The sequence below is a fragment of the Xyrauchen texanus genome, chromosome 13, assembly GCF_025860055.1.
Source record: "Xyrauchen texanus isolate HMW12.3.18 chromosome 13, RBS_HiC_50CHRs, whole genome shotgun sequence".
In the NCBI taxonomy this organism is placed as follows: Eukaryota; Metazoa; Chordata; class Actinopteri; order Cypriniformes; family Catostomidae; genus Xyrauchen; species Xyrauchen texanus.
In genome coordinates, this window is record NC_068288.1 from 8946270 (window position 1) to 8969604 (window position 23335).

The 23335-nt window shown below is 38.2% G+C and overlaps 2 protein-coding genes and 2 non-coding genes across 4 annotated transcripts; all 4 read right to left on the minus strand.

The window, feature by feature from the left end:
* Positions 1-473: 473 nt before the first annotated feature.
* LOC127654356 (40S ribosomal protein SA) lies at positions 474-5584 on the minus strand. Its single transcript, XM_052141493.1, has 8 exons — positions 5530-5584; positions 4765-4936; positions 4263-4381; positions 3723-3968; positions 2435-2563; positions 2127-2295; positions 1926-1961; positions 474-635 (listed from the first exon to the last, which is right to left on the minus strand). Exons 2-8 carry the CDS (start codon positions 4895-4897, stop codon positions 541-543), a joined length of 927 nt encoding a protein of 308 aa, XP_051997453.1. The 5' UTR covers positions 4898-4936; positions 5530-5584; the 3' UTR covers positions 474-540.
* LOC127654501 (small nucleolar RNA SNORA62/SNORA6 family) lies at positions 4051-4191 on the minus strand. The gene has a single exon (XR_007971939.1). It is a non-coding gene; the product is annotated as a small nucleolar RNA SNORA62/SNORA6 family (small nucleolar RNA).
* LOC127654502 (small nucleolar RNA SNORA62/SNORA6 family) lies at positions 5021-5162 on the minus strand. The gene has a single exon (XR_007971940.1). It is a non-coding gene; the product is annotated as a small nucleolar RNA SNORA62/SNORA6 family (small nucleolar RNA).
* A 1444-nt stretch (positions 5585-7028) lies between the features above and the next one.
* LOC127653972 (mitochondrial glycine transporter B-like) lies at positions 7029-23335 on the minus strand. Its single transcript, XM_052140860.1, has 9 exons — positions 23148-23335; positions 22685-22774; positions 22333-22482; positions 16609-16733; positions 15463-15558; positions 14635-14815; positions 12425-12593; positions 11973-12139; positions 7029-10103 (listed from the first exon to the last, which is right to left on the minus strand). The coding sequence occupies exons 3-9, from the start codon at positions 22468-22470 to the stop codon at positions 9981-9983; spliced, it is 999 nt and encodes a 332-aa protein (XP_051996820.1). The 5' UTR covers positions 22471-22482; positions 22685-22774; positions 23148-23335; the 3' UTR covers positions 7029-9980.

Sequence of the window (23335 nt, forward strand, 5' to 3'; positions counted from 1 at the left end):
CAGATATGTATGGCTTTCATCTGCTAAACTCAAATGAAGATTTTTAGAAGAATTTCTCAGCTCTTTTGGTCCATACAATGCAAGTAAATCTGATCACTTCTGAAGATGTGGATTAAAACACTGGAGTTTTATGGATCACTTTTATGCTCCCTTTGTGCTTTGAGTGTCAAAATGTTGGCACCCACTCACACTTGCATTATATAAACCTACAGAGCTGAAATATTATTTAAAAAATTATAATTTGTGTTCTGCAGAAAAAAGTCATACACATTTGGCAAGGCACGAGGGCGAATAAATTACGAGTTTTCATGTTTGGGTGACCTATCCCTTTAATTGATTTTAGACACAAACCCTTAATGTACGACTTCTTGGAATAAAACTTTATATCAACAAACTAATCCAGAACACAAGCTTATGACACCTAACTGTTTCTCTAGCATTCAAATTATTCATAAAGAAAACACATGGAGAAATTAGATTTTAAACAATCAAATTTATTGATTCAATGGCATAGCACTGGACTCTTAGTAAGCGCTTCACTTAAGACCAGTCTGCAGTGGTGCCACCCCATTCTCCGGCCTGAGCTGTAGGAGCAGCAGACCAGTCTTCAGTGGCAGGCTGAGCACTCCAGTCCTCTGTTTGAGAGAAAGGTTAAAAATTACACCTAATGTTGCGTACCACATAGTAGTGTTGTCACATTTCAGTAGTCAATACCAATATCAGTGAAATTTCACAGTTCTCTATACCAATCTCGATAACACAGCAAAGATATGCTAATATGATGTGCTATTGAACGCACAAGTTGTTATTTTTAATAATAATAATTATTATTATTATTTGAGAACATGTTTTAAGTTTAATTTAATCATCAAAATGGTGTCCAATCAATGAATTCTTAACTTTTAATAAGTGAAATTAGAACTTTAACATTGCATTATTTTGCCAAACATTTATTCAACATCTTAAAGTCTTGCTTTTGATAAACTGATTAATTATTTTTTTATTACAGAGAACGTTATTTTTATTAGAGTTGTAATATATTTTTGGTTTAATTTCTTACATTTCTAGCATTTAAGCTTTTACTTTAAATCGTGCTTTTATTATGATGTGTTTTTTTGCCGGAAGCTTCACTTTTGCAGATAAACCGTTTGCGACACAGTCCAGTGTTATCATTGAAGAATTTCAAGTCACGTCTGAAATCTCATCGGTTTACAATGTCGTTTGAGTCTGAAAAATGAAATGTAGGACACAGTTTTGAAGTGTTTGTATTTTAGGTTACTGGTGTTTGTGTATGTGGTAATTTTGAAATGTTATGTTTTAAATTTTATTACTGTGAAACTCTTTGGTCAACTCTGTTGTTTTAAATTCTATGTAAAGTTGAGATTAAAGTGCAAATGCTGTGATTTAATTATATAAATGTATAGTTTACATGTGCTGTGTGGTTCACAGTGGATTAGTGCTCTGCCGTCATCTCAAACAACGTGAATGATTCTCAATATCTGAGTTTCCAGAGTATGAGGATTTATACAAAGTGCGCAGCTCATCAACGCTAAGATTGCAGCCTTCAGCGGATTAATAAATCACACTAGGACATGTCACTTGGATTAATGGTCTATTTCAGTGTAAAAGGAGTAACAGTATGCGTTCAAAATAAGTCTGAGCATTTTAAAGTTGTCGTGTGTCAGTCATATTGCGCGCTGGCACCGGAGGGAGTCGGTACTCTGTACTACCGGTACTGCAGAAACACTGGTATCGTTACATCTTATTTTTAGTACCGACTTGGTACCGAAGTACCGGTACTTTTGACAACACTACCACAGACACAAACCTATTGCACATGCTGTGCCATAGTTGTTAATTTGACCATTGGTTTGTCTCAAGTAAATGTATAGACAACAATAAAGGAAAAAAAAAAAAAAGCTTACCTGCATACGCCTCAGTTGGAGCAGCCTTGGCAGGAGCTGCAGTTGGGAATGGTAATGTATTAGTTCAGTGATCTCCCTCACAGAATCAGAGGTTATGTCCAGCAACATACTGGACTCCATTTCATATGTTAATGTTAAAACAACAGTCCGAGATGGTCAATATCCCCCAAAAATTATGACTTCCAAACATAATCAACTTACCCTCTACGCCAGCAGGGAACTGCTGGATGGGCACAGATGGAACCTGAACACCCTCAGACCAGTCAGCAACCTCAGGCTGGTTAAAATCGGGCACAGGAGCAGTCCATTCACCCTGGAACTCCTCCTTACCCACAGCCTTCTCGGCAGCAGCCTGTTCTTCCTTCTCAATCTAAAAATAGAATAAAGAATTAGTGAAGATCCCACACACATGGAACGAATATCTAAAACCAAAAAGCTCTTCTTCATTGATAAACATGCATCATGGGCAGTAAGCTGGCATTAGACTATGACAAAGGGCAGATTCGTACCTCCTCAGGATCTCTATAGAAGTACAGATCAGGCATAACCTCCCATGGGTGCTCCCGAGAGATGGTACCCCTCATTCTCAGCACCTCTCTGGCCAACATCCACCACATCAAACCAACTGAGTGGTGACCCTGAAACAAGCATTTGAAACAATAGTCTCTCATACAGAACAATCACAGAAAACAATATTAGAGAATCTCTTTTTGGGCCACTAGTAGGGCTGGGACAACACGTCGACGTCATCGATGACGTTGACGCAAAAAATACGTCGACGCAAAACCTGCGCGTCGATTCGTCGGACCCAAAACAAAGATGGTGGCGCTGAAGTGCAAGGCGGCATGCACTCGTTCCTCTAAAGTATGGGAATTCTTTAATTTAAAAGGAAACAATTCCGTGATATGTCGTCTTTGCAAAATGGAGATGGCCTTCCATTCTAGCACCACGGCAATGCACCAGCATCTGAAGAGGCGCCACCCGGGAGCAGCTGCAGATGACAGAGCACCGTAAGTTTTTTTCAACTCCCCACTTTGCACTCGATGTTGGAGTAGGCTATAATACGTTGTCGACACCTAAAGTTTTAAGCTATAGCAATTAATAATGCGCTTATAGCTATGAATGTCGTGAAAAATACATAGAGGACACTGACAACGCGCTGACAGACAGGACCAAGCAGGTAACATTTAATAAAGTCTCAACTTTCAAATTAGGTCATTCAAAGAAAATTAAACCATAAATAGGCCTACTATTTTGTGGCTCTTTAATGCGTCATGACAGATTGCCTTAGTTAAAGCTGCTCGTGAACCGATCATCTTTTCCTTGGTTAATTTATAGCATCAAATAGGCTAAACATGAATGTAGCCTACATCAGAAGGACTGTTGTTTTAACCGCGGAAAGATGTCAGTACAGTAGCATACAATCCATTATTCAAATTCAAATCCACCGACGTTAATCTCTCTCCTGACTACTTTGTCGGACAAAAATGGCGTATTATGATTGATCAGATCGCCAGTCAATCAAACTCCCAGCAAATGTTTTTTTTAAACATTTTATACACCCCCCACCCCCGATGAAACCGGTATTGTCACAAGTCGATTAATCGAAATCGAATCGGACTGAAAAAAAAAAATTAATCGTTAGATTAATCGATGCATCGGAAAAATAAATAGCTAGAATAATCGTTTAAAAAATAATCGTTTATCCCAGCCCTAGCCACTAGACAACGTTAGAGAAAAATAAAAACTAGATTCCATGTAAACACTAACCTAATGGATTTAGTTTGTCATTAGTACCTTGTTGTTGCATGGGATGGCAATGTCGACGTATCTCAGAGGGGAGTCTGTGTTGCAGAGGGCGATGGTTGGGATGTTGACGTAAGAGGCTTCAGTCAGCGGCTGGTGATCAGCACGAGGATCAGTCACAATCAGGAGGCGGGGCTCTCTGAAAGCAGCCTGAATCTGATTGGTGAAGGTTCCAGGAGTGAAACGCCCAGCAAAGGTGGTAGCACCAGTACCAGAGGCGAACTTGAGCACAGCTCTCTGACAGGAAACAATTGCGACAGTGAACACGACAAACAATTCTCAATGCAAAACATTTATTTCAAGTGAAACACTCAATTCAGTTTGTGGCTCAGGTCACTATCAAACCCCAGTCATGGGGCAAAGTGCCCTCATGGTGTTAGCGAAAACCCAGCCGATTCACTATAGCACATTTCCGACACCCAAACACCGACATCAGTGCTGAGTTTTAATAATGTGCAAAATCAAATTGTTGCGATTAATATTTTCCAGTTGTGCTTGACTGGTTATTGAGTTGGCTTGCGTTTCAAGTACCTGGCCAGTGTTTCTGGAGGAGATAACGCACACATCAGCTGGATTCTCAATGGCAACGATGGCACGAGCAGCCAGCAGCAGTTTCTCCCAAGTCTTTTTAAGATTGATGATGTACACGCCTGCACAAAAGTATATTTCTAAGTATTCTACAAAGCTTTAACATTACAGGAATGGTTTACCAAAGAACTAGACAGAGGCGAGAAATTCTTCAAAAAATCTTAATTTGTGTTCAGCTGAAAAAAGTCATACACATCAAGGATGGCATGAGGGTGAGGAAATTATTAAAGAATATTCGTTTTTGGATTAATTATTACTTTAAGAACTGCACTTCGAACACTTTCTGCATAATCTAGGTTTGTTACACAGATGTAGGAATGTGATAAAACTATGAAATTAGCATCTACCTACCTAAAAGCTGAAATAATATTGAATCTCCTGCACATCACTTGTAACCACATTCCTATACTTTTTCCAATCTGGCTGATCGTCTTAAAACACTTACCGTCACTCTTTCTCTTATAGACGTAATGCTCCATCTGGAAGTCCAGGTTGGTTCCTCCCAGGTGGGTTCCTGCTGCCAGGAACTTCAGTACATCTTCCTCCTTCATTTGAAGGACATCCAGACCTCCGGACATCGTGACCGCTTTCCCTGCGTAACGAGTTTAGTGGGATAGCTGGAAAGGGAAATGCATAATCACACAGAGTGCTCAATCAAAATAAAACGACCCGTATTGTGAGATTTTCTAACTTAAAATGAATTCTGTAGCTCAGGTCACCATCAAACCCCAGTCATAGGACGCATCTGCCCTCATGGTGTTAGCGAAAACCCGTCTTGATTGCTTTAGCACACTTCCGACACCCAAACACCGACCTCAATGCCAGGCTTTAACAGTGTGCAAAACCTCATTTTGCGTCATCTACTGGAAACTCCAGTCTAGCGCCGACTCGATAATTATAAGGACATTATGTGGGCCAATTTATAAACGGAAAACTTCAAAACTCTAACAAACCACACAGTACAAGGACCCTTAAACTCTTGTTTTTATTTATAATTTGCTACTCACGCGCTATACTCTAGCCGTGCTCGAGCTTCTTCGCGCGCATTCACGTTGCAGTTTAGGCCTTAATTTTTTTTTTTTTACATAACTAGGGAGGTGGGGGGGCGTCATGTTTAATATGACTTCTGATATATTCAGACGTCCACTGAGAAACGTCTGGCTCGATAATTTTTTTTTAAAGTGGACAAATTTATTAAAAATCAGCTCACCACGAGACAACGCCGTATGGAGTGCTGTACTTCACGGCATAAAGAGAGCGAGATGAGGAAATGACGTAAGTTTTATAGTCGGTTGTCCACCAATCATACAGCGCAGTTTCTTGCGCTCTACACTCCACCGGTAAAATAGTGATAAACTCATACTGCCTCCTTCTGGTGGAGGGTAGAACCATCCAACATAACTAACATTAAGAAGTTTGTGGATGGGGAACTATGTAGGGTATAGAGACACTTGCCCACATAGTAGATGGTTCTGCAAGGTAAAACATTATTCACAGTTTGTAATTATACTGTGGGACTTGTTTTGAAATTCTAATAGAAGCAGGATTTATCTTATTGAGTGTTTTTCTTTGGTTAAGTTAATAAAATAAAGATGATTTAACTTTGTCAGGCTTTGTCACAGGACCACTAATAAAGTACATATTTATTCAAAATTTAGAAGACAGACATTGGTCCTTTTAAAGGAACAGTTCACTCAAAAATGAAAATGTTCACATTGTTTTCATCATGCTATCCCAGATTATTATGACTTACTTCTGCAGAACACAAATGAAGATTTCTAGAAGAATATCTCAGCTCTTTAGGTCCATTCAAGTAACTGGTGGCCAGAACTTTGAAGCTCCAAAAAGCACATAAAGGCAGCATAAACATAATCCATAAAACTCTGGTGGTTTAATTAATGTCCTCTGAAGCAATCCAATCAATTTTGAGTGAAAACAGACCAAAATATAACTCTTTATCTAACTTCTTTTTCTTGTCATAGAAGTCTAATTTTCAAGCTCGATTTCACTTCATAGCACTTGATGCATTCACAGAGTGCTAGATTAGGTCACTTCAGAAGACATGGATTATACCACGAGTTTTATGTATTATTTGTATGATGCCTTTATGTGCTTATCGGAGCTTTATAGTTTTGGTCATCATTCACTTGCATTGTGAGGACTTATAGAGTTGATATATTCTTCAAAAAATATAGAGCTGAGATATTCTTCTAAAAAATATAAGTTTGTGTTTGGCAGATGAAAGGAAGTCATACTTTTGGATGACATGAGTGAAAAAATGTCGAGATAATTTTCATTTTTGGGTAAACTATTCCTTAAAGTAATGGTCATATTGCCAATACTTAAGTTCACCAAGTTGTGCAAATCTGCAAACCCAGTGTCTCCATTTAAGAATTGTATGGTTTTCTAATTACATTTTGTGACATGTTTTCATTGTATGAATGAGCAGGTCAAAAGGGACTGAACGGTTTATGAGCACTATGCTTAGGCCATTGTACATTTGGGTAAATAAAAGATGACAGGAGACCTTCAAAACTCAAACATCTAATATAATTGATGAGGTCTGGTCATTCGAGTTATAAAGGTCTTCCTGAATTAATGCTCCCCTTTTGATTTGGGTCATTGTGGTGATTCAGTCCCTCTAGGAGTCCTCATGCCACCCCCCACTGTTTGGATGGATGTCTGGGGAGGCAGAGCCATCATGCGGTTTTCTTTTTTTTATTTATTTTTGAAGCAGCAGCACCAGGCAAAGATAAACAGAGACTCAATTTTGGGGCCAAACTTGTACTAGACAACTTGTATTAAAAATTGAAACATTTCATATGCAATACAAAGCTTGTTAAATGTGTATAATTGTGAATGGCATTGTTTATGTCCTTTCTACTATTTGTCTTATAAAGTGAAAAAAAAAAACATGAACATCACCAATCTTCACTTCACAATATTTTGAAGTTCATTGTCAAAAGCTTTAGGTTATCATAAACAGCAAACATATCACATCCATTTATAAAATGGGACTGATTTATTCACATAGGCACAATATTTGCATGTGCAAGTACTCCTATGCACAGGCAAAATATCAACAGCCAAGACAATAAGAAATGCTGAAGAGACAATACTGATCGTGTTGAGGCAAAACAAAAACATCTTCACAGTACAGCACAAAGCACAATGGCATACATATACACAGCAATGCAGATCCAGAACATGTTTGACCACCACACACACAAACCAGCTTCAGGAGTTAACATTACCAAATAAAGTGCTTTCACAAACTATGATTTGTGGGCCCATGTATTGTGGAGTGATCACAACTTAAACCACCTAAAAACAAATCTAAATCTAGTATAATTTGGCTCCATTTTCTCCTCAACACTTATTTAGATTTCATATATAGGCATTAAACTGCATTTGGAGTATATAAGCTTGCATTGTTAATGTTAGACCAACCAAATGTTAATCATTTCCCAATTTCAAACAATGCATTAAATTAGCAGAGTGAATTCTGCTGAATGTATTCAATTCTGAATTAAGTTCAAGAGAGGATTTACAGGAAAGTTCAGAGTTTAATACAATTTAAGTTCAGTTAACAGCATTTGTGGCATAATGTTTAATCATGTCCCTCCTTAACTTTAAAAAAAAGCTAAAATCAGTGAGGCACTTACAATGGAAGTGAATGTGCCAAATACTCAAATGTATTGCCACAAGACATAAACGTTATGCCTGTTAACATGATTTTAGTGTGATAAAACAAACCTTTTCTGTGTAAAGTTACACTTTAAGTTCAAAATTGTATCAAATTTTGCAACTTCGTTGTCATGACAACGTACCCCATAAACCCTAAAACGACTATTTAAACAACTCAAATAATACAAGAGTTTTAACAGAAGCATTAAAAGATTTTATAAAATGATACCCTCCAAAAATTAGCCCATTCACTTTTTTTTTTAACCCTTCAGTTGCCAAACAAGGAACATAGCACTTAGGGGAAAAGTTCTAGGCTCTGGTGTCATTTTGATGTTTTGACACTGCATTACAATTTTTAAATACAAGTTTTCTGGTATATCACAGCTGTCTCGTAAGTTTTTATATTAAGTTTTTCTAAACAACTTCTTTGTTAGATTATCCTCCTATGAGGATGTCATGAAGTTTCAGACCAAAAAGTTAAAAGTTAAATTGATGTAAATTGGTGTTAAAAGTTTAAACGGGTCAAAGTGACGCAGAACTGCATTAAAGAAAAGGAGGGGCATATCAAACTTATTTCTGTGGTAATCAACATTATGCCACAAAAGCTGTCAGTTGATCTTAACTTAATTTACATCCAGATAAATAACTGCCAGCCTCACGGACGTAAAATTCTATTGGTTCCTGCAACTCAGTCAAAATAATTAAAGTGCATATATGAACTCTCAAAGGTTCATTTTTGTGCACTTTTAGAGCAAAGTCACACCTCAAACACTAGAGTTTTCACACTGAAACAGTGTGAGAAATATTAGTGAGCAAAGTACCATAACAATACAGAAGAGACTGAGAAAGGCTCATGGCGGAAGTAGTACTAGCATTACACTGATGTGTTCACAATGAGAACACTAATGCAACCACAGTGTCTTACAGCAGGAATTACTAAAACAACACCAATCAAAATGAGCATTTGCAAATATTATGAATTAACTAATGCAGTTTTTAACTGATATGTGTAAACATCATTCTACTTTAAAAAAAATAAAATAATGCTTTTCTCAGGAACTACAACACCAATTCTTATGTTTTGTTTGTATAATATTAAGCCTTTTTTCTGGTCTAACTAAAAAAAATTCCTTGCTTTACCTGTGCTCAGGACACTGCAGTTTCCTTTTGAGCATTAGTGAAAGGAAAAAAAAAATTGGAATGCACTAAATAACTTGAACTAAATCAAGAGATCAGTAGCACAGCACAAATCATCGCATAAAGACGCATTAATATCAGTTAGTAGTTGAGTCATGTGGTGTCAGTTAAGTTTCTCAGCAATGGAGTAATTCAGTCTGATTGTCTGAGCGCTGGAGAATTATGTCAACTTGATAAAGCCAGCATCCTTCACTCCCGTAAAGTCTCATCCAAGACTAAAATTGATTTTCGACTGAGAGAACTAGACTTACAAACTTTCTCAGACATAGGAGTCCATAGAGTCTTTGTTGGGTTAAAAAAATGTATGAACCCAGCAAAGGTGAACACTTTCCAGTGTCTGCTACAAGTTCAGTGGTTGGTTGACATGATGTTTGAGTTTGAAAGGAGTGTTTTGGGTGAGCTGAAGGTACACGGTTTGGCTGTCTGTCTCTCATTGGTATTCTTGAGTGCAGATCCCTGTCTGAATGTGCTAGCGTCAACATCCTTAGGCTGACAGATCCACACTGTGGCAATTCAGGAAAGTCACTGTCAGAGGTGTCACAGGGTAAAGACTCACTGCACTTGAAAACACAAACACACACAGACATGATCGCTCACACACACAACTCTTCTGTCACCTGTACCGTAGCCAGTTCTAGCTGCTGTCGTTTTTGTCAAACTCTTAAAGGCTGACAGAACGGCATCTTTCTGCCATTATCTGCAAACACTATAAACACAAACTCTCTGTAACTGATGCACACTGTATGGACGTACACAGATAAAGTGTGTCAAGTGGCTTTAGGACTTCAGGCCCATGAGTGCCATCAGCTGCTCGTACACAGTCCAGGCCATGGCAGCCATGAGAGTTCTCCTCAGAGAACGAGGAACCGCTCCCCTAAAGAACCCACTCAAGCCATGCTCCTGAAATGAGAAGGAGAATCATGAAACAATATACAAAATGTATTTAATTTCTGTAATGTGATATGTGCCTGTCTGAAGCAGAATATTCAGTAAGAAACAATGTCGGGAGGGACTTGACTTTTTCCAAGGGATTTGACTGAATCATGAAAAGTAGAAACAAGTTAGGTTAAAATTTAATAGGGTTGGGAACAGAGTTGCAAACAATTATTTTAATATATAGAAACCATATGATTTTCATGAATTTCAGTTCCATTAATGGTTCGTGAATAAGCATTCTTCTGCCGATGCAGACTGGACACCGTACTAAAATATTTTGACCGTATTTCTTGCTATCACTCTTCTTGCACACTGCAACATGGAGCAGAGCGAAACATACAGCGTGTCCAGTGTAGTCTGATTCCTGAACAAATGATTCCTATGAGCCGGTTCTTTTGAATCACCACTGCAAAACATACAGTGCTTCCTCCAGAACAAATGACTCTTCTCAGCCATTCATTTTAGTGAACAAAAACATACTAAACCGCAAGTCATTAATTTAATTAAATTACAAGAGACTTAAATCAGAATAATGAGCTTACTGGATGGTTTTTGATATGACAATGTGTAGTAAAAGATACACATTGACCACGTTTACATGGACAACAGAAAGCGTCTTATTGCGAGAAAGCGGGTTATTGCAAGAAAACAGCATTACGGTTTACATGCACTGTGTAAGCGGCATCCTCTTTATACTCCCGTGTACATGCGGCTCATTCAGTAAGTTTCTGCGACGCTTGTGCAAATAACACATATGGCATCTGAGGAAAACGTCACTATTTTACTCTCTGTTGATTTGCTTTATTTCCAGATATTCCAGAGTTGTTGCTGTGTTTGTTTCCTTAACTTACTATTGCGATTCACAACATGGAGCTGAATTTCGACACAGAAGTGGGGTTTCCCTAATACATAAAAATCTGGGATTGCCCAATGTACAAGTGCACATATGCGGACTCATATTTTACATTTGTGTGTATAAATATATTGTTTATATTGCATGTGATTATCCCACTGAACTCCAAGAAATGTTTAATTCTTTCCACTGTGTTGACTTGTTGTTGGGCTCCGTCCTATGATGTTTGTTATCCCGGTCTGTTCCTCGCATTCTTCAAACACCTATCAGAACGCTGCTGATGCATTTACATGGCCACATTAAGCTGCATTCTCCAAGAGAAACCTAGGTGTGTTAAACTGCTTATACAATGTTTTAATATTTAAAGATATTAAATCTTTAACTGGTAATAACTGGTAAATACCAGTACATAACTGGTAATCTGGTAATCAGTAGGGCGCTGGTTTGAGCCCCACAGCCACCACCATTGTGTCCTTGAGCAAGGCACTTAACTCCAGGTTGCTCCAGGGGGATTGTCCCTGTAATAAGTCCCTGTAAGTCGCTTTGGATAAAAGCGTCTGCCAAATGCATAAATGTAAATGTAAATGTAATGTAAAGATAACTATGTATAATTATATTTTTATATAAATATAATCATTATATATTTAATTATTGTTATATGAGGGGCTTTATCAGCAAATATTTGAATATGCAATTAATCGCGATTAATTAATCGGGACACAATGTAATTAATTTTTATCGATTGACAGCCCTAATTATAATCTGTTAAAAAGTAGTTCTTATATTTTGAGGGAAATTTTATGAGAGATAATTTATTAATTTCATCTTGAGAATAACATGCAAAAGACCAGAGTCATTATAAAGAAAGTTAACAGGGTGAATTTTGATTACATGCTGTCTTTATAATAACTTTTTGTATCTGACATGAGTATCAAAGGTCAATGAAACTCAAAAGAATATGTTTGTTCTGTGATACTTACTGCATAAATGAAGCGTATGGCATCGCTGGTTTTGCGATACAGTGCTGGGCTCACTTGCATGTGGGTTTTTACCACATCTGCTGGCTGAGTGGCCAAAGAGGCCAAAATACCAGCCACCACACCACACCCAAAATTAACCAGTGGGACATAGGATGACGAGCTTATCTCTGAGTGAGGGAGGGAGGGAGAGAGAGAGCGAGCGAGAAGACATTTGAAACAAATGGGACAATATGTAAATAACAGAATGACCATATCATATAAATTGTTCTGAAACAATACAATATAAGCCATCTATTTCAAATTACAGCAATTGTATATATATATATATATATATATATATATATATATATATATATATATATATATATATATATATATATATATATATATATATATATATATATATATATATATATGAGAGCACAAACACACAATTTTCTTATTAAACTCACCATGTGGTAAATATTTTTTGGCCTGGCTGTAGAACATGACATATATGCCAGAGAATGGGGCGTCTCTGAGTAGAGTTGCTGTAAGCCCAGAGTAAAGAGCCCTTGGACCCTCGTTCTTACACACACTTTTAAGAGCTCCAGCCACGCTAACGTAGTTGTACCGTCCACTCTGAAATAAATCAATCCCATATGTAAATATAATAGGATATCCTGTTTGTTGGATTCATTTCATAACAGGGTGTTTCTTCAACTTGGGCACTTTTAACACAGTGGAATTTACAATGGCAAATTTCATAGATAACATTTGATGTATCCAATATACACAAAAATAACAATTATTTTCACACTTTTTGTATAATTTGTAATTGATTGGAATTGATGCCTGTAGTGCGAAGGAGGGCAGGGCCAGGCCGAAATTATGCACGCTCGGACCCCAATCAACCTGATGAGGCAGGCAAGGCGACCTGAGACAGCAGTTCGAGAGGGAGAGAGAACTAGAAGCAGCAGCCCTGTATGTGTTTGTGTGTTTTTATTTATATTGTCACGCCGGTACTCGCCTCCACCTTTCCCTTATAACCCCTTTAAATTGGGAATCACAGAGGGCCCCGCCCTCCTCCGAGCTACAATGCCCATAAAGATTTTCAGCTCACACGTGATATTAACTTTGAATTTTCTTATTCGCATATTTAATCTTAATTATGCTCTTAACTGACTATTTTATCGACTTGGTTAACAAATACACTAACTTTTAAAAATCTTTATCTGAGGCAAAATTATCAGTTGTGGTGGAAATTACACCACAATCACAAAAAAGCATTTGAAAAGTGTACTGACACAAAAAATGAAGACCTGGTAAAATTATATACACACACACACACACACACACACACACACACCTAAACAATTATTAGAAAGACCATACTAATACTGCGTTTGACCCACTTTCACCTTCAGAACTGCCTTAATTCTACGTGGCATTGATTCAACAAGGTGCTGAAAGCATTCTTTAGAAATGTTGGCCCATATTGATAGGATAGCATCTTGCAGTTGATGGAGATTTGTGGGATGCACATCCAGGGCACGAAGCTCCCGTTCCACCACATCCCAAAGATGCTCTATTGGGTTGAGATCTGGTGACTGTGGGGGCCATTTTAGTACAGTGAACTCATTGTCATGTTCAAGAAACCAATTTGAAATGATTCGAGCTTTGTGACATGGTGCATTATCCTGCTGGAAGTAGCCATCAGAGGATGGGTACATGGTGCCCATAAAGGGATGGACATGGTCAGAAACAATGCTCAGGTGGCCGTGGCATTAAAAGTGTGCCAAGAAAACATCCCCCACAACATTACACCACCACCACCAGCCTGCACAGTGGTAACAAGGCATGATGGATCCATGTTCTCATTCTGTTTACGCCAAATTCTGACTCTACCATCTGAATGTCTCAACAGAAATGGAGACTCATCAGACCAGGCAACATTTTTCCAGTCTTCAACTGTCCAATTTTGGTGAGCTCTTGCAAATTGTAGCCTCTTTTTCCTATTTGTAGTGGAGATGAGTGGTACCCGGTGGGGTCTTCTGCTGTTGTAGCCCATCCGCCTCAAGGTTGTGTGTGTTGTGGCTTCACAAATGCTTTGCTGCATACCTCGGTTGTAACGAGTGGTTATTTCAGGCAAAGTTGCTCTTCTATCAGCTTGAATCAGTCGGCCCATTCTCCTCTGACCTCTAGCATCAACAAGGCATTTTCAGCCCACAGGACTGCCACATACTGGATGTTTTTCCTTTTCACACCATTCTTTGTAAACCCTAGAAATGGTTGTGCGTGAAAATCCCAGTAACTGAGCAGATTGTGAAATACTCAGACCGGCCCGTCTGGCACAAACAACCATGCCACGCTCAAAATTGCTTAAATCACCTTTCTTTCCCATTCTGACATTCAGTTTGGAGTTCAGAAGATTGTCTTGACCAGGACCACACCCCTAAATGCATTGAAGCAACTGCCATGTGATTGGTTGATTAGAAAATTGCATTAATGAGAAATTGAACAGGTGTTCCTAATAATCCTTAATGTGAGTGATATATATATATATATTAGTATTATCATATATACACAAATTAGTTTTAGTAAATAAACAGACATATACAGATGAATATTCATTGTATTTCCATTTTCAAAGCTAGTTTCAGCTGTGCTCAATGTTCCTCACCTCAAAACGAGTCTTAATGACTGTTATGGGAAGCATGACCACGCCTGCCATGCAACGAGCACCCGCCCCTAGCAACACTGCCTCCCCAGCTCCTGGAGAGCCATCCTGGATTAAATGCTGCTTCAGTGAGTAAAATGTGCTGAAGTAGATCCCTACACCAGGGATACAGCGCATAAAGCGACTGCAAGAAAGAAAGAGACAAACATTGAAACATTTAGAATTAATATTTAGCAACAAACAACAGAAAAATTGTAGTTTTAACCAAGACAACACACAGATGTTATGAATATGTAATTATGCATCACTGAGAATTAGCCCTGCTAGCATAGACCATGGAGTAGATGCCAAATTAAATTTGCCTGTTCAATTTGTTAAATGTCTGTCAATGCGTCTTACTGTATGTCTTAAAGGGATACTTTGCTAAAAATTAAAAGGAGATTTTAGGAGAATGTTAGCCTTAGTCCCCAGTCGCTTGCACTGAATGGTAAAAAGAAGCAATGAAAGTGTATGGCTCCTTTTGTGATCCACAGAATAAAGAATGTCAGACAGGCTTGGATCGACATTCCAGGTGAGTAAATAATCACAGAATCGTCATTTTTGTAAGAACTATCCCTTCAAGATCCCAGATCATATAAGAGTTTTTACTGTCCACTGGAAAGTTGTGTAGTTCGAAAGGCATATTTGCAATGTTTGTCAGGTTCCCCGGGACATCCAGATCTTCCCTCCTTCACAACCTTGTTGTCATTTATGCTAAATAAAATATGGCAACTTCTCTGACAAAGACTGTATACAACAGCACTTAAGAACAACATGAGCCTCAGCTAGCACACTGGACTCACCGGTGAAACCCCTTTCCAGAGGCCAAACAGCTTCTCTGTGCGTATCACATTCAAAAAGACTGTAATCATTCCCACTTTAGGAGCACTAAGAGACAATGAGAGAGAGACAGAAATAGAAACGTTCATGGGCTTGGACATGGCCTGAGTGACAAAGAAGATGTAAACAGACAGATGCAGCCAAAAAAATTCTCAACATGCTGTGCATAACAGCAATTCATGAGGACATAAAAATTGCCATTGGTAATGTGTTATTCTCTTCAGAACTAAAAGAGGGGCAGAGAGTTTAATAATAGAGACAGTGTCACACCCACACTGCATACAGTGTCACAGAGAGGGCACAGTTATATAAACACAGACAGGCACACAAACATTCAAAACACATCTTACTATAAAATTGAGTCTAATCCCTCCCTTTTGCCACAACAATGAAAATAACAAAGCTAAATAATTTACTTTAGTCTGAGAGCACTCATGGAGTAGCGGTAATGCAGATACGTGCCTAAATAGTAAATTACATTTCACACTTCTAAATTCAGTTAAAATGCAAATCAGTGTGGTTCCCACTGAAGTTTAATACTTAGGGTTGGGGCTTTGTTCAAATCCCTTACCCAAGTATGAGCAACAGTAATAAGAATGCTTGCATTACCAAACCACTAAATTATGACAAATTACATCAAACATAAACAGCAGGACCAGAAATGCACAATATGTGTACATATTGATATTTGTCAATATAAGTTTTTTCATTTATCGTGTCAATCTGATATTAGAATCAAATCTGAGATTATTTTTCACAACAAAAACGTACTAAACTTCTATCCATCTGTTTTGACAAAAATAATTATTGGTAATGGTATCTGACCATTTCTATATGGTCTCTCCCTAGACAGGACTAATATCAATTTATGTTTATGTTTGACATACTAATTAGCCCATGTCAGAAGGCCAGCATAAGCAATCATGCACATTATATCTGTGTAGACAGAAAATGTGTATTATCTGTCAATCATGTCCTGAAACCCAGCTCTGACACCTAATGCCAAACAAAGATCAATTAGACACAAGGCTGCAGCCTAACTGCAGGCTTATGTCTAGACGTGGTCAGTGAGGGTCACAGCAGTTGACAGTGTCTTACCCCGGGTGCATGTTGTTCTGCAGAGTCTGCAGTCTGGTCTTCACCAGATCCAACGGCTGGAACAGCAGAGTGGAGCAAGTGCCGCTGAGAGAGCCGCATATAAATGCCTTCAGGGCAGGATGAGCCTGAGAGAACAAACCCATAAATACAGAATTTAAGAATACGAGAACTGAAAGGGAGGACAAATGTTTAAGCAAGAGAAGAATAAGAATGGGTGGTCAGAAAATGCAGGGTGAAAGCAGAAGGGAAGTGAAAAGATTGTGAGAAAAAGAATGGAAGAATAAGATGCAGCAACATTCAGAACACAATTCAGGCAACACATTAAAGGGGCCATATGCAACAATCTCTTTATCTATTAATCTTTTAAGTCCACTTGTACATTTTAGATTATTTAGTTTATAGTCATAAATTAGTTTTGCATGACCTTATTCATCCTCTCAATGACCCTTAAAATCAAACAGTGCCAAAGGTCTCTACGATCAACTTAAGCTTGTGATACTGTTGGGAAACACAGCCCCGTTTTGTTTGCTTCTGTTACTTCAAAGATAAAGTGTCTAATTTCTGTGTCACTAGCGTCATCAAATAAAATCATAAAAATAATAGAATCCAAAAGGTTTCTGGAATGTTGAGGGAATCAACCTATAGGTATCTCCAGGAGAAAATATTTTAACATCAAATAAATTACACACATTACCTTCAAGACTTGCATGTTAATGACCTCTGATAAGATTGTCTGACTTTTGCATACATATGTAAAAGAGTGCAACAGTTCCCGCCCACTTTATCAGCCACCTTAGTTCCAGAAATATTTTTTTTAATTAATTTTCCCATAGGGATCTTTTGGTTTTTGGTTGTTGATTATAATTATAGAAACAATCTATTTTGATTGTTTCTGTGAAATATTTTCTGATATGTACAAATATTTAAGTAAGTTTAATTTAAGAGTAAAAGGGTCGACTCAATTGCGTCATGGAAGTGAGTGGTGGCTGCTGGGCTCATTTGATGGGCTTTTTTTTTCTCTGATTGGTGGATCTTCCTCTGCTGGACCAGACATTTCTGCAATTTAACATGATTTTGAATCACTGAAGTTGAAATAACTGGTGGCTTCAACAGAGGCATGTCCCATTGACAAACAACCTTGGAGCTCATGGTAGGCCTGCCTTTAAAGGTGATCTTAAAAATCAAGTTGCCTATGTTTTAATTATCGATTTGTGTCTTACACCAACCAATCGGTTTTCTTCAAAAGACATTAATTGATCGACTTGAGTCATGTAGATTTCTTTTATGCTGCCTAAATATTCCTTTTGGACCATCAAATTGCCAGCAGCCTGATGACACCCGTTTACTTAAATTTTAAGAACCTACAGAGCTTCAACATTTTTCTTTGTGTTTGTGTTCTGCTGTAGAAAGACCATCATACACATCTGGGATGGCATCAGGGTAAGTGAATAATGAGTAAATTTTCATTTTTGGGTGAACCATTCCTTTAAGCTCAATCAACAGTAATTGTGGCATAATGTTGATTACCACAAAAATATTTTTGATAAGTCCCTCTTTTGTTTAAATAAAAAAAAGAGAAGCAAACAGTCACAGTAACAGTGAGGTATTTAAAAGGGAAGTGAATGAGACCAATGTTTGGAGGTTTTAAAAAGGCAGAAATGTGAAGATGTGAAATGTAAACGCACTAACATTAATTCTTCTGTTAATGTATTATTTGAGCTGTAAAGTTTTTGTAAAATTGGCTAAAACTTTACAAAAAAAAAAGATTAGTAAGTGATTTTATCACACTAAAATCGTGTTAACATGCATATTGTTTTAGTCTTGTGACTATACTTTTAAAACGAGGGCTGTGTCTCATTTGGAAGGCTGCATCCTCCGGAGGTCGCATTTGTTGGCCACATATGTCATCGAGGCTGTCTCGTTTCAGAAAAGAGTCGCCTTCGAATGCGACCTTCTTTCATGGGAATTCGGAGGATGCATGAGGTGTATCCTTCGTGGGCACTCATAACCCACAATACTTTGCTTCAACGGAAATGTCTAAAACAAATTACGCCAATTTGCCCGTAAATATGATGTTCAAATGCAAGGAATGTTAATTCCCAAGTTGAAATACCTCAGTAGATGGGTGCAGAGTACATAATATGTATAATTATATTAATATATACATATATTAAGTATTAGACTAGAAGTACACCTGTAAAATCTATTTTCTTATCTCTTTACATCATTATAACTCTCCTAAAATGTACCTCATACATTCCCTTCCAGAGGGACTTTGTTCCCTTCTCACTCAAAGCGCTCCTGCTTGTTAAAGAGTGGCGTGCTGTCATAGCAACCATGTTGTTCCATTTCCATTTGTCCTACGAAGGCCATCTCATTTAAACAAGGCTTGTTTAAAGGAGGACACTCTGCATACTGCAGCCTTCAAAGGACGCATCCTACCTAGCATGCAGCCTTCCAAACGAGACACAGCCAGTACTATTTTAACTTTTACGGATTTGCCCCATTTAATTCCATTGTAAGTGCCTCACTGTAACCCAGTTTTTAGCTTTTGTCAGAAGGAAATTGTTATTTTAATCCACCAAAGTGGGATTCAACTGATCACAAAGTATAGTCAGGACATTACTGATATAAAAAAAACATCACTATTTGAAAAAAGTCATTTTTGATCAAACCTAGACAGGCCCCATTTCCAGCAGCCATCACTCCAACCCCTTATTCTTGAGTAATCATGCTAAATTGCTAATTTGGTACTAGAAAATCACTTGCCATTATATCAAACACAGTTGAAAGCTATTTAGTTAATTAAATGTAACTTAACATTGTCTTTGTGTACAACTAAACAAGAGGATAAGTACATCAGAGTCTCTAGTTTGAGAAATAGACGCCTCACATATCCTCAGCTGACAGCTTCATTGAATTCCACCTGCTCAACACCAGTTTCATGTACAACAGTAAAGAGAAGACTCTAAAGGTGCAGGCCTTATGGGAAGAATTGAAAAGAAAAAGCCACTTTTGAAATAGAAAAACAAAAAGACAAGGTTAGAGTGGGCAAAGAAACATAGATTATTGGAAAAGAGTGTTATGGATCTTAACCATATTGATATTTTGTGGGATCAGCTAGAGGTGTAAGGTGTGTGAGAAGTGCCCGACAAACAGCCACATTTATGGCAAGTGCTACAGGAAGTGTGGGGTGAAATGTCACTTGAGTATCTGGACAAACTGACAGCTAGAATGCCGAGGATCTGCAAAGCTCATTGCTGCATGTGGAGGACTTTTTTGATGAGAACTCTTTGAAGTAGTTTAAGTTCTGACATTTTTTCCAAATTATAATAGTAATTTTTCACATTGTGACTATACATTGTGATCTGTTGAATGCCACTTTGGTGAATAAAAGTACCAATTTCTTTCCATAAGAGCAAAATCTGTATATTATTCCAAACTTTTGGCCACCAATGTACGTATAGCAAAATATTAAATTTTATTGTAAAATATCCAGATATTTACAAATATATAAGCAGTCTGACAATGTAGAGAGACTGACTCGATTGCATCATTCCCAGTGCATCATGGGAGTGAACGATTGCTGCTAAGAATGTTTTATTTTTTTTTGCCATGGTTTGTCATAATTGGTGAATTTTGCATTCTCAGGATCATGGGTAGTCTAGTTCTTCATTGGTAATTATACTATTTAACCAGTTCCCCCCCCCCATTTTCTCCCCAATTTGGAATTCCCAATGTGCTATAAATCCTTGTGGTGGTGTAGTGACTCGTGCTACGCTACCCGGATTGAGGCAAATCTCAGTTACCTCCGCGTCTGAGACCATCAACCCGCGTATCTTATCACGTGACTTGTTGAGCACGTTACTGTGGAGTCATACCTCATGTGGAGGCTTCACGCTATTCTCCACAGCATCCACGCACAACTCACCACACGCCCCACCGAGAGCAAACCACATTACAGCAACCACGAGGAGGTTACCCCATGTGACTCTACCCACCCTAGCAACCGGGCCAATTTGGTTGCAATTTGGAGACTTGGCTAAAGTCACTCAGCATGCCCTGGTTTCGAACTCGCGACTCCAGGGGTGGTAGTCAGCGTCTTTACTCTATGAGCTTTTTTTTAAATGAAACCGAATTAATGCAGATTGATGGCTTCAGCAGAAGCATACAGTATACCATCGGTTTTATGAGACTGTTCTCTATTCAGTCATTCCTCAGGTCAGACCAAGTTGGTTAATAGGCAGGCTAAACATGTGTCATGTTAATGTACTCATGGTGGTGATGTCACAAATCTGTGATGATTTCATATGTATTTGCAGCTTAGTTAACATAAATGGTCTAGGTGAACTGAGAAGGAAGCAGTTTGTTTGGAATATTAGAATAGCACTTTTAACTTTCACATTTCAAAAGGAAAATCATGTTTTCCATTATATGCCCCCTTTAAGAGCCTTGGATACAAAAACTGCCTTTATTTTCTCAAGCAGTCACCACTTACTGCAAGAAGACCAAAATAATATCACAGTAAGCCACATTGACACCCAAGATAAAAGGATATTCTCTTATTCTCAGGCACTGAATATCCAACCTGGATATTTATCCTGTATTTGGTGCCCTGCAGAGACACCAAACCTTAAAATACACTGTGCCATTTGCATGTGAAGTTATGCAAATACAAAATACAGTTTACATTGCAAGGTCAAAACAAATTGACAACCACACACTGAAACAGTCAGCATCAACACAATCATACTGACATGCACATCATGACTTGAGTGCGGCTGACAGGTTTCTCTGAGCGCTGAGATTCATACAGAAGCATGAAAACAGCAAGACATGAGTGACCATGATTGGCAGACACACACACAGCTGTGCAAAAATAAACAAAAAACACACTATATGGAAAACCCACAGAGATACACAGTGAGGCACTGACTAATCTGCCCTACCTTTCCCAGGCTGCTGGTAGATTTGGGATGTGGGTCCTTTTTGTCTTGCATCTCTCTTTCTCTCACTCTGTCTGTTGCAGCTAACAGCACATGACAGAATAAGCCCCCTTCTCTCTCCTTTCTCAAACACAATACCCAGCAATTTCTCTCTCTCCACCCCCCACAGTAGGAGATTCAATGGCTTAATCCACAAGCTTCCATGCTTGCCATCCTCAGCTTTGCTTCTCCGCACTCCTAACCGTTCCCTCGCACCAATTTCACAATCTCACTCCCTGTTTGCATTCTTTCTCATCAGATCATCATGTCTTTTGAGTACAGCATGAGTCATACAGTTGCCAAAGGCATAGGAGTTTGTGTTTGTTAATAAGCATGTGGCTTGTGAGGATGTGACAGAGAGAATGTGGGTCATTCTTTGGATGCCTGTATACTTTAATTGCAACATGGGTTCAGCAAGACAAATAATGTATTTTAGATCTTCATATGCGCTTTCCACTAAAATGGGTTAGATGGTGTGTGTTCATCATTCAAAGCACCCTCTCTCTGACTTCTAATTGTCAAGAGAAACAACAAACAATAGTCCTATTCCTCATTCTCTACCTAGAAAAAAATGTCCTTCAAATATGATAAGTCACATATTAATGAAGATGTGTGATGTTACATGCAATCAACAGTGTGGAATAATTATTACAACATCTTCCAATTTATTAACTAGACAGATTAGTGATGAACCTGATGAATCAACATTAATATTAGAGAAGAGGAAAAAAGGACTCACCAGGGCAATCTCCATTGCAGATGGAGATGATGATGATGATGAAGGATGTGCAGAAGAGCTCAACTCCCTCCTTTCTTTCTCCTGTATGGCCGTGGTGATGTCTGGCACTTCAATGCTTCCAGAGTGCATGAGAGACATTTAATACCCAACCTGATAAAAAAAAAAAAAAAAAAGAGAAGAAAAAAAGAACAATATCAGAAATACAAATATCAGACAAAATCAAGCATACATTAAAGAGAAACTGGAGTTAGGTGTATTAAAGCTCATAATCTCTCTAGTAGAAACACAGTTGACTGGTGGTTGTTAAAAGAGAGTCTGTCAGCAAGATATAAGTGTGTTTAAAGTATAATACCTGTCTGTTAAGGACCGAAGAGGAAGAATGACTGAGGAATAGTCTTCATCTTTTCTAATTCTCGCACTTTCTGTCACTCCATGCACACAGCTGGTTGAAGAGCAAGAGGAGAGAACAGACGATTTAGACACAGATAATCACCATTTAATATATAGAATTTAACGTAGAAGTGTTCACATATGCAGTATAGCACTAATGTAAATAAATAAATATTAAAGTACCAATCCAGATATGAGGACAAGCTAATGCTAATGTCTCTCGCGACTGTGGTGACCCAACATAACGAATTGCAAATATTCATCAACTGTTTATCAATTATCCTATATTGTTTTTCACATAATACACTAAACTGACACAAAGACACTAAACTATTGGAAAAGAAAGCTGGACAACAGCACGACAGCTGATTTCTGTCAGTTAGCCGGTTTTGCTAGCACTGCTGTCACCGTTGACTTTAACTTACATATATTCCTGACCAGCGTTTTCCTGTATAAAACTGCGCTTTTGGTCTAAACGGCCGATAAATTGTGACAGGACGGACAAATTTCCGGTGATACGGTGGGCGAATGCGTTACACAAGAGATTTCGATATCACATTTATCTGCGGAGACCTTCCAGACCTTGAGATTAGAGTTACGCTTGCGTAAGAAA

Bases quoted from the DNA above. Each gene is read 5' to 3' on its own strand.
- LOC127654356 (XM_052141493.1), bottom strand. From the start codon at position 4,897: ATGTCCGGAGGTCTGGATGTCCTTCAAATGAAGGAGGAAGATGTACTG. The intron at 4,382-4,764 runs GTAAGTGTTTTA...ACTTTTGTGCAG, and splicing joins CTATAAGAGAAAGAGTGACG to GCGTGTACATCATCAATCTT. The intron at 1,962-2,126 runs GTAAGTTGATTA...TCCCAACTGCAG, and splicing joins GTTCCCTGCTGGCGTAGAGG to CTCCTGCCAAGGCTGCTCCA.
- LOC127653972 (XM_052140860.1), bottom strand. From the start codon at position 22,470: ATGTCTCTCATGCACTCTGGAAGCATTGAAGTGCCAGACATCACCACG. The intron at 14,816-15,462 runs GTGCTAGCTGAG...TCTTTCTTGCAG, and splicing joins GTTTCACCGGTGAGTCCAGT to TCGCTTTATGCGCTGTATCC. The intron at 12,594-14,634 runs GTGAGGAACATT...GATTTATTTCAG, and splicing joins TCATTAAGACTCGTTTTGAG to AGTGGACGGTACAACTACGT.